Source organism: Cloeon dipterum, chromosome 3, assembly GCF_949628265.1.
Source record: "Cloeon dipterum chromosome 3, ieCloDipt1.1, whole genome shotgun sequence".
NCBI classification, from domain to species: Eukaryota; Metazoa; Arthropoda; class Insecta; order Ephemeroptera; family Baetidae; genus Cloeon; species Cloeon dipterum.
In genome coordinates, this window is record NC_088788.1 from 3,903,829 (window position 1) to 3,915,103 (window position 11,275).

An 11,275-nucleotide genomic window follows, 5' to 3' on the forward strand; every position below is an offset into this window, starting at 1 on the left:
CATGCTCCATAATTAATACAGTTGAGTAGCATTTCACGCCTTTCCGGTACAAAGCAATAATTTACGTCATTTTTTACTTTTACAAATGGCTTTGAAATTATTCAAATGACTGATCAGTGGAATGGTTTCGGGAAGTGATTAACAATTTTAACCAGACCGCCTGAGGAATGCGGAATGTTCGTGGTCGCATGATTTCAATTCCATAACCTTCTGCTCGCGATCGTAAACATCAACATAATCATAGCGCGAGAAGATGTATAATTTAAGCATGGCCTAAATCGTCGCTCTGTTGATTCCGTTTTCTCAATGACAAATTAAAATTGCCTCGAAACACATCATTTTTTATATTTTTTTCGTAAACCAATACAAAAATAAGTCTCTGAATTTTGTCTGTATATGAGTAAATTAATTGCAAGTAAAAGTTTTGAATGAATTTCTACAGCAAAATTCTGAATTATTTTATATAGAGTTTAGAAACTCTATTTTTCCCAGAGCGAAAATTGGCACCAAGGTTAAAAATACAGGGAATTTACTGAATTAATTTCTCTTTGTGGATAGATCTCAATGAGAGGAATCGAAATCAAGCGTAAAAATTCGGACAAGCTGAATAATTTTGCGAGAAATCAGTTAATATCTAAAATTTAATTATTTCTTGGTCCTGATTTCATTATTTCACTTAGTAAAAAACTGTTATTCCACACAACTAGATCAGAAATACTAAACATTGTTAGTTGTTGCAAAAATCCACGTAAATAATTGCGAATTGCAATCGGATCCGTTTTTAATAAGAGAGAATGAAAGTTTTCGCACGATCTAAATAAAGTATCACGTTAATTGACTTAATTGGTCGAAATTCTATGTATCTTCTTTGCGATAGAGTTGCTCTATCTCCGCATAAAAAAAGAGAAACGGCTATTCTCAATGCCGGCAAGGTCAATGTCCATGCTGGCATTTCGCCCTTTATTAGTTGATTTTTCCTCTCCATCCAACAAGTGTTTGTTTACATTCCAGCTAATTAATCAGCTTTCGCGTATTCACGCCGACCGCAGAGGTAATGCGTAATGCGAAAATGAAAAAGTAATCGTCGCGTCGTCAGGTCGGTTAATGAGAAAGCTCTAGGGTTACAGGATCTTGCTCGCGCTCGCGCGCGACCAGATGAAAACGAAAACAACTAACACACGCGGCAGTGTGGCGATCGATCCGAGGAATTAAAATGCACGTTCGCTATCGTTCCCCACTCGCCGCAGCCGCGATCTCGCGCCTTTCTTCACTCCTCTCTCGCGCCCAGCAGTGATCAAATCCGCACACATCTTTCCTCACCTTTCTTTCTGCAGGCTGAAAGCAAAGCCTGTCTTGGCCTGTAGCCACAGCCACGCGGTAGCCACTCTTTGTCACGAAAAACGGAAGCGTCATTTCAGCCGCAATCGCTGAGAATTGAGAATCTCATTGCTTTAGCCTACAAAATATGTTGCCAAAGGCTAGCCTCATTGCCAGAGTTGAAGTTGGCCTGGATTTTCAATGGGTGACTTCAATGACTGAATTTACAAACAATTAAATTATTTTTTTAAACAGGAGAGGGTCTATGATTTTTAAAAGGGCTTGGAATTTTTTTAATGCGAAAATTTAGCCAGGCTTCCGTCCAAATTTTAGAAAAACCCTGGAAGAGGAAATCCAAATCTCAAATAAAGTCTTGAAATAATGGAAAATTGTTTAAAACTTAATTTTTTTTTCATTAGGCCGATTGTGCGACCGCAGTCGAGAATTTTGTTTGATTTTGCAAGCTATGTAAACTCAAATGAAAAATAAAATAAAATACTTTGAATGGTTATAGATTATAATGCAGGAGATTAAAAATAAGCAATTAACTGGCACACCACAAATAATAAATTTTAGTCGTCAGTTTCCTTAAATAGTAACATTGTAAACAACGAGATCTTGTAATCATCCTTTAACCATTCCCTTAATTTGTGGTTAATTTGCGTATTTGAAACATAAAGATGTTTTCTACGACAGATAGGAAATGCCACTTTCCTGTGATTAATAATTATCGAGAGTTGCTATAATTTTCTCTGCACAGCACTTCTCGTGGGCTATGAGCTCCCAATAACACCGCCGAGCGGATAACATGGTGCCTGAGTGGCCCGAGTTGTCGCAAAGGAGCTTGGGCCAAATGTGGCCATCTTTTCGCCTCCACGCACCGAGGTCTTTTAATTGAAACGCCAGACATTTGTCCATAAAGCAGCTGGAAAGGTGCTCAGACCAGCAAGTGGCGAGTCGGCGCCGGTGCGCCTCTCAGCCCGTTCAGCTATTTGAGCATTTCGAGTCACTAAACTAACCACTTTTTGCCATCTCTGACATTGGGTAGCCAGTATTAGATCTCCGAACCGCTCAAATACTTCCTAATTGCTTTGAAACTCCTGAGAAATGCCTTAACAATGCGAGCCAACGGAACATAAATTTGAAAAACTGATGAGACATAAATTAGTGCAAACAAAATTAGGAATATAACGTATTATGGTCCTTAGTTGGGGTCTGGCAGAAAACATTAATTAATTAAATTCCCCAAATTTTTTATGCACTTGAAGCATTAAAACAGGTTTTAAAACGTTTCTGAATTGTTATTGCTTGAGAATGTCTTTCCTGTTACAGAGAAAATATTTTCAATTATTTAACATAGAACCAAAAAGAGTATTTTTTTGCTGGACAGTGATCGTGGACACGTTGTTTCGTATTGCCTGAAAGCAGAACTTTGCGATAGGGCAGCCTTGAATTGATAGTGAGGCACAATATGTAAAAGTACCTCAATGCCATGGAGAAGGAAATAAGTTCCTTAAAATATTAATCAAATTTTCACCAAAATCCACGATGGTCCATTACAAATCCTCGATTTCTTGGTAAACCAATAACCAATAACTTACTATTATAAATAATGCGTCTTTCCATCTTTTGAGGGCATTTCAGGTATTTTGTTGTAGTTTATGTCCAGAATTGAAAATGTAAAAATCAAACTACTTTCTACACGTGCGCGTTTTGCTGAAAATGATAAGAATGTTTTTCACAGATAATAAATGTATAATTATGCGACCATTCTGTTGCCATTTAATTAGTTTGCCAAGGCGAAACTCGTTTTAATGGTTTCAAACAGGATGCGGGTAGAATAAATATTTCCTCTCTGGCAGAACAATGGTAAAAGCTACTACTGTAGGAAATGGCAGAAACGTGTCCCTTGCCCTTCGACGGAAAAGAACGGAAGAAGCGGAAAAGTTGTGCACTCTGTAGGGGCAACAAAGTAAAAGACTCCTTGACAGTATTGATAAGACTGTAATTAACCTGATTGCAACGCTAGTTAAGTGTAGTGGGAGCTAGTATAAAAGGTGGCTTGGACAATGCATGACCACAATTCGCACCAAGATGATGTCGCCCACTCTGATCTTCTGCCTGGTCGCCTCTTCCATGCTGGTGCGCCATGTACGTATACCGTTCTTCTAACAGCCGGTTAAAATCCTTTTACCTATTTTCTTGTCAGTTGCTATATTTTCCAAGTAAACCTCAATGAACACTTTTTACATTTCACATAGTTTATTTAATAAAACATTTAATATTGTTCCGTTGAAATTAAACGTAGCTTCCTCGATGTACATTGAGTTTTTCTCTGCATTTCTGTAGAATTTTCCTGCTAAACTAGTTTCGGCTGCTGATTGCAGCCCTAAATCACGAGCTTGCTGTCCTTCCTGAGTTCTCCACAGACCTCAGATGAGACAGAAAGCCGGAACTAGTCGAACAGGACTGGTCAGGTAGAAATAAGGATAAATAAACAGGACTTGCACTGAGGAAGCTGCATTTTATCATGACGATCTCGTGAACGTCTGCCTTCATTGGCATTTAAATATTTAATAATCTGTAATAATTCAATCAAATCTGTTTATTGTAACATTCGATCAAACCACAAATACGACACGAGCATTTTATCAAATTTAAAAACTGTGAGACTATAAATTTAGCTATGCCTAGTTTTCATAAAAATAAAAAATTTATCTTACGTTTTGTGCCAGGGAAATATTATCAGAGTGTTTTCTTTCACAGTCTACTTTTCAAATCCATGATTTTAATTATAAATTATCAAGTTTAACAACTACCTGCATTTTGATTCCAATAAAATTTTGTTTTTTCTACTAAAAAGCTGACGCAATTTGCAGGGGCAACCAGCCAAACCTACCCAATAGACGCCGCACCAACGGAGTACCCTTATGCGGTATTAATTTTATTTGTCTTATTCTTATTCGCCATTAAGAAATAAAATTGTGTGCTAGGTGAGGACGTATCATAACAACCAAGGGAGCATAATTGTAGCTGTGGGTTTGGCAGTCAGCAAGCGCTATCTGCTCGCTTCTGCATACTCAAAGTTCAACCAGAAGTAAAATTCATATTACAAAAACTAACAAAAAATATGAAATTGTGATTTTGTACTCTACAAGTTTAACCGCAGTGGAACTAACAGACCAGCAAGGAGTTGTTCATCCAGTATTCAGTGTTTCTGATATAGGAACTGGCCCTTTCATATACTTTAAAACGTGCCTAAAATTTAGTGGACCAATGTTCTCCTTGAAGGCGGCTAGTTTTAATAACGTCTCTGAAACAATCAATGATGCTGAACTCATTTTCTTCACTAGAGACTCGGTAAATCTATTAAAACCCTGCGTTATTGTGATGAAGATATTTAAATCGAATTATAATTTGTTTTTTACAGCACGTTCTGAAAAAGATACCAGCAGTAATCATGAATCGGACAGCCTGTGAATCCGAAACCAACGTAACAATCGCTCAGCAGGACCTCTGCATTGCACCCATTGCCATTACTGGAATTTGCAATGTATACGGAGCTTATAACCTTCATACAAGAACCTTATCACGAAAATCAATTTTCAGAACTTCGAGGGCTCCCCCCCTAATTTTGAGCAACACCCTATGGTTGGAATCAAGGGTCAGGCGCACGGTTCACGCCGCTCCTTGGGCTGCGATAGCAATAAAGACTGGAGTACTGTCGGAAAATTCCATCGCTTCGATTACAGCATCCAGGATATCATCGATATCATCCCTGTGGTGGACCTCAAGGACTAGCAATTCTGCCTACGGAAGCTCCAACTATCAAATTTTTTGTTGTTTGCTGTGTATAAGGATAGTTGGGACTACGCTCCTTACAAATATATAGTCGAATCACATCGATGTGAAAGGCCTCTTCTTGCAAAAATAAAAATTTCAATCTTTTGTCAAATAGATCTTGGTTGAAAATTTGGCCAGAACCACAGTATTTAAAAATATTTGATTTTTTTTCCATTAGATCGATCGTTATGAAGTCGAGAATTTTGTTTGATTTTGCGGATTTTGCAAGCTAGATATGCTTAGCTCGATCAGAGAGAAAAATAAAATAAAAAGATTATCTTGCATCAGATACAAACAACTAGCTGTGCGGGTAGAATTTGGGTTCCTTTTTAGATGTACAGACCAACAGTTTCCTTATTTATAAGACTTGATGGCATTTATTATAGTAATAAACAATTTACTTTCAAACCACAAAGAATCCATTCAGTATTGTCTGTCGTTTCCTTTAAAAATTGTAAAAATGTAAAAAAACGGGATACGGGATTCTTTCTAATAATTTGAATTTTATTCGCGCATTTGTAAGCTAAAGATATTATCTGCTATAAATTTAGGGTCTAATTTCCTTCTCTATGGTGTTGAGTTACTTTTACATATTGTGTGCCTCACTACTCACTATCAATTCAAGGCTGCCTTATCACAATGTTCTGATTTCAGGGCAATACGAAACAACGTATCCACGACTGTCCGGCGAATACTCTTTTCGTTTCTGTGTATTAATTGAAAATAATTTATGTATGGTAACCTTTCTCTCTGAAGCACCACGAAAAATGTTATTCCTGGCTGTTCCCTGTAACTTACGGTCCACGCAGAGCCGGGAGGGCTGTCAGACGTGCCGAGCAGACCTCCACCTCCACCTCCGCCGCCTCCGCCGCCGCGCCGATACCTCTCCATTTAATCTCTCTATCTGCTGCTGGGCCAAGCCATTCTCAAAAGCCTCTCCTCAAAATTACTAATTCTGCCTTGCTTATTATTATATTATTTGCTCTCTTTAATTATGCTTCCAACAATAAACTCACTCTCCTTAAACTGTGATACACTGAACTACACATATTATTCAACTCGGCTGATTAATAATGCCAACAATCGGTCATAATTATTACCAACTCGGCTGCTCATGCGCGGCAGCGAGTTGGAATAATTATGAGACTTTAGAAATATTAATTGCCTCACTGCTTGTAAGCAGACCGAAATCCTTAGAATAAAATACCTGCGTGTCTTGCTGGCCTGGCAAGAGCGCGCGACTAAACATTATCAGCAACTTCTAAACTCAAAAATATTCCAGTTTCTCCAAAAAATAGCAAACTATGAAAATTGCAAACCGATTGACTAATTAATCTCCTTTTTATTAATTACGTTTATATCTTTGAATTCTCTGTATTTTATCAAATGGAAAAGTAGAAATTATACACCGCCAATTAACTGCTGTCTAACAATGATTTATGATGTGGTTTTATTGGAACGTAAGTGACTCCAACAATTATAAAAAGGCTTTCAATCGCGATATTGGCCATATTTACCGTTACGTTAATTATTAAAACGCAGACGAGACTTTGACAAAATGCTTACTTATTTCTGTGGCTGGCTGGCGCGTACGCTAGGTCGGAAAACCATCTCAGAGGAAGCCCAAATGCAGCCTCTCCGATCACTCGGGGAAGGGTGCATTTGGCCGCCAGTTTTACGCGTCAGCCAGTGGTTGGTTCAGACAAATCGTGCGCTGAGGGCGCGACAATTACGTTACAGTGAAACAGTGCTCGTCTCACGCTCAAAAGAATAAATGCCAATTCTGTAAAATATACGCTGCTCTTGACCGTCGATATTGGCGCCTGGTCATGGCGCCTCTAAGGTCAGTAACAGGCCAAAGAGTGTCACAACAATTGATCTGTTATTATAAATTTAAAACACTCGTACACAATAACCAGGAAAGGCATTCTCAAGCGATATTAACCGTTCTGAATGGTTTTAAATTCCTTAAAATACTTATCAAGTTTTCATCTACCATCTGCGATGATCCATTAGCAATCCCAAATACTCGATCATTTTGGTAAAGAGATATAACCATATATACAGCAACAAATAATACATTCAAAAGTGTTAGCTAGAAAATTTGCCTTTCTTTATTTTCCCTTAAATGACAAGCGAGCACTGCGTTTATCTTACATTAGTCCGCGCCCCAAACTGTCTTTTTCCATTTTTCCAATCACTGACTGGCACGTGCAATGACACCCCAAGTGGTGTCAAAACCATCCCCCAGCTTCGAGGCGGCTCTCGCCGGCTCAGACCGCAGACGGGTTCCTGTTCCTGGCCTCTGCCTACTAGCTGCCCCTTTATTGCCTTGCCAGTCACAGTAAGAATTTATCTTTTATTTTTAATGTCTCATCTGCGTTAATTTAACATCGGTAACGTAATTTATGGCCAATTTTGCAATTGAAAATCTTTTTAAGTTTTTTTTTGGGGGGGAGGGATGGATTTGACACCACCTGGGGTGTCATTGCACGTGCCAGACAGTGATTGGAAAAGTGGAAAAAGACAGTTTGGGGGCGCGGACTAATTTAAGTTAAACAGTGCTCGCTTGTCGCTTCAGGAAAAAAGAAAGGCCAATTTTATACATGGTTCTTGGGTAGTGCCCGGAGCGTCCGGCGGCCGCGCGCCGCGCCTTCGATCTTCAGGTGCAAGTTGGGGCAAATCAGGCCGAGTCATGTCCCGACAACAAGAAACTTTTTTGGCCCTGCAAAATAAAATTCATTTCAGTATAGAATGCATTTCGTAAGTTTCTCAATGTGAGAAGATCAATAAAAGTGATGAAAATTTAGCGCAAACCCTATAACACACCCTCCCTTCGATAGAAATCCATTTTTCAAGCAGTTAAATCATGCTTTTTTTCCTCTTTTGAGTGCAGTTCAGGCATCTTGTAGTTTGCGTCCAGTATTTAAAATACAACAAGCTACTTTCTAGTTTCTACACGTGCGCGTTGCTGAAAATGATAAGAATGTTCTTCGCGGAAAAAAAATGACCATTCCCCTGCCATTTAATTAGTTTGCCTATATACACGAAGCTCGTTTTTATGGTTTCAAACATGATGCGGGTAGAATAATTATTTATCTGGCAGAACGAAGAAAAATGCTGCAATTAGAGAAAATTGCAGAAAAGTGTCCCTCGCCCTTCGACGGAAAAGAACGGAAGAAACGCAAAAGATATGCACTCTACGACGTCAACAAAATAAAAATTTCCATGAAATATCGATAAGGGTGTAATTAAACTGATTGCAACGCAAGTGAAGTGGAGTGGAAACTGGTATAAAAGACGGCTTGGACAATGCATGACTACAGTCCGCACCAAGACGATATGTCGCCCACTATGATCCTCAGCCTGGTCGCCTCTTCCATGCTGGTGCCATGTACGTATACCGTTTCTTCTAACAGCCGGTTAAAATCCTTTTGCCTGATTTTTTTTACCTATTTTCTTGTCAGTTGATATATTTTTCAAGTAAACCTCGATGAACACTATAATTCCTTTAGTTTATTTTATAAAACATTTCATATTCTTCTGTTGAAATTAAACGTAGCTTCCTCTGTGTACATTGAGTTTTTTTCTGTAGAAATTTCCTGCTAAACTAGTTTCGGCTGCTGATTGCAGCCCTAAATCTCGAGTTTGCTGTCCTGTCCTTTCTGAGTTCTCCATAGACCTCAGATGAGACAGAAAGCTGGAACTAGTCGAACAGGACTGTTCTCTAGAAATATGGATAAATAAACAGAGGATGCTGCATTTTATCATGGCGATCTCGTGTGCGTCTGCCTTCATTGGCATCTAAATATTTAATAATTGAATGTAATAATTGAATAAAATCTGTTTATTGTAACAGTCGATCAAACCAAAAATATGACACGAGCACTTTATCAAATTTAAAAATTGTGAGACATAAATTAGCACAAATAAGTTCTCCTTTTTAGAGCCTTGGCAATAGCTAACCCTTATACTTGCAAATAGTAGAAATCGAATGTGACAGTCAATTGAAGTGTTTACTCGGCACGCACGAAATATGAGTTTTAGGGCAGTGAAACTTGGCTTTTACCAGGATAAATTTATTTTTGCCCAGTTTTCATAAAAATATAAATTTATCCTACGTTTTGTGCCAGGGAAATATTATCAGAGTGTTTTCCTTTACAGACTACTTTTCAAAGCCATGAATTAATTACAAGTCATCAATTTTATCATGTACCTGCATATTGGTACCAAAATAATTTTGATTTTCTAATAAATAGCTGACGTAATTTGCAGGGGCAACCAGCCAAACCATCCCAATAGACGCCGCACCTACAGAATACCCTTATGCGGTATTAATTTTATTATTTGTCTTCATTTCACCATTAATTGTAAGAAATACAATTTTGTGCTAGGTAAGGACGAGTTATGTTAATATTAAAGGGGCCACAAATGTAGCTGTGGGTTTGGCAGTCAGCCAGCGCTATCTGCTCGCTTCTGGATTTTCAAAAAACTCTAATAAGTACAATTCATTTTTACAAAAACTAGCAAAAAAATATTAAATTGTGATTTTTTTATTCAACAAGTGCTACCGGAGTGGAACTAACAGACCAACAAGGAGTAGTTCATCCAGTATTCAGTTCAACTCCTATAGGAGTTAGCCCTTTCATGTTCTTTAAATCATGCCTAATATTTAATGGACCAATGTTCTCCTTGAAGGCGGCTAGTTTTAATAACTTATCTGCAACCATCAATGATGCTGAAGTTATTTACTTCACTAAAGACTCGGTAAATCTATTAAAACTCTGGTATTTCAATCGAATTATAATTTGTTTTTTACAGACGGTTTTGAAAAAGATACCAGTGGTAATCATGAATCAGACAGCCTGTGAAACCGAAACCGACGAAACAACCGCTCGGGAGCAACTTTGCGTTGAACCCAATAACACTCCAGATGTTTGCTATGTACTTAAGGTTTATAATCTTCATACAAGAACCTTAACACGAAAATCAATTTTCAGAACTTCTTTAATACCACCCTTAAGTTAGACCAACACCCTATGGTTGGAATCAAAGGTCAGGTGCACGGTTCGCGATACGTTCTGGGCTGCCAAGATAGCAGCTGGGTTAATGTCGGAAAATGGTATCGCTTCGATGCCGCCATTAAGGACATCACCGATATCATCCCTGTGGTGGACCTCAAGGACTAGCAATTCTGCCTATGGAAGCTCCAATTTTTGTTGTTGTTTGCTGTGTATAAGGATAGTTGGGATTACTCTCCTTACAAAGAGTCGAATCACATCGATGTGAAAGGCCTCTTCTTGCAAATCTTTTGTCAAATAGCTCTTTAATTGCTCATCAATTTTAGGGCTGGCAACTTCTGTTGCCCTGATTATTTTTTGGTTTGTTTGAAATAAAAAATGGAAATGCATTTCGTCTGCAACACTAAACTGACGATTTTAAAATTTACTTTGCACCCTCTTTGTACAGAGCTATTCCGTTTATTATGCGGTTATCGATTCCTATAACTATAAAACAGCACTTTTATTCTTATTTTATTCAATGTATTAATAGTCGTCGTCTTTAAAGAAAACTACTTTAGTGATGTTCCGATGTTATCAATTGAATAAATTTTTTTCTGAACCCAGCAAAAGTAAAAATCAATTCAGAAGAAAAGTAAAATAACTTAAATCTATTTCCATGAGTTGTTCAATCTTAAGAGGAGAATGGATTAATTAAAAAAAACTTTGATCCAATTTAAAATACATTTTATATAAAGGATTTTGATATCCAATCCACTTCAAAGATTACTAATTTAAAATTGAGGTAAATAAGAGCTGGGATCTAAATGCCTGAAATAAAAACAAATCGAATGCTCCGCATATACCGAACCTTAATTCGGTAGGTCAGCGGACACGCCCTGAGAGTGAGGTGGTCAATGCAACATTTAGACACGCCGCTCAACACGTCAGCGTCTCTCGTCGATGAATCAGAAACAAGTCTCAGGGTCCCGCGGCCTGGACCCTGAATGAACTGGTCGTTCACGTGGACCCGATTCGCGTGGAAAATCCTCTCGGTGTGAGTGTGAGATTCGCTAGAAACAATGCGATCGAAATCAAGGTCGTTGGCTCCGCGG

General features: G+C 38.3%; 1 protein-coding gene across 1 annotated transcript; it reads left to right on the forward strand.

The window, feature by feature from the left end:
- Positions 1–8,482: 8,482 nt before the first annotated feature.
- On the forward strand, positions 8,483–10,589 carry LOC135940942 (uncharacterized). The gene is made up of 6 exons (XM_065486096.1): positions 8,483–8,554; positions 9,436–9,491; positions 9,555–9,661; positions 9,726–9,927; positions 9,982–10,104; positions 10,161–10,589. Exons 1-6 carry the CDS (start codon positions 8,503–8,505, stop codon positions 10,347–10,349), a joined length of 729 nt encoding a protein of 242 aa, XP_065342168.1. The 5' UTR covers positions 8,483–8,502; the 3' UTR covers positions 10,350–10,589.
- Positions 10,590–11,275: the final 686 nt, after the last annotated feature.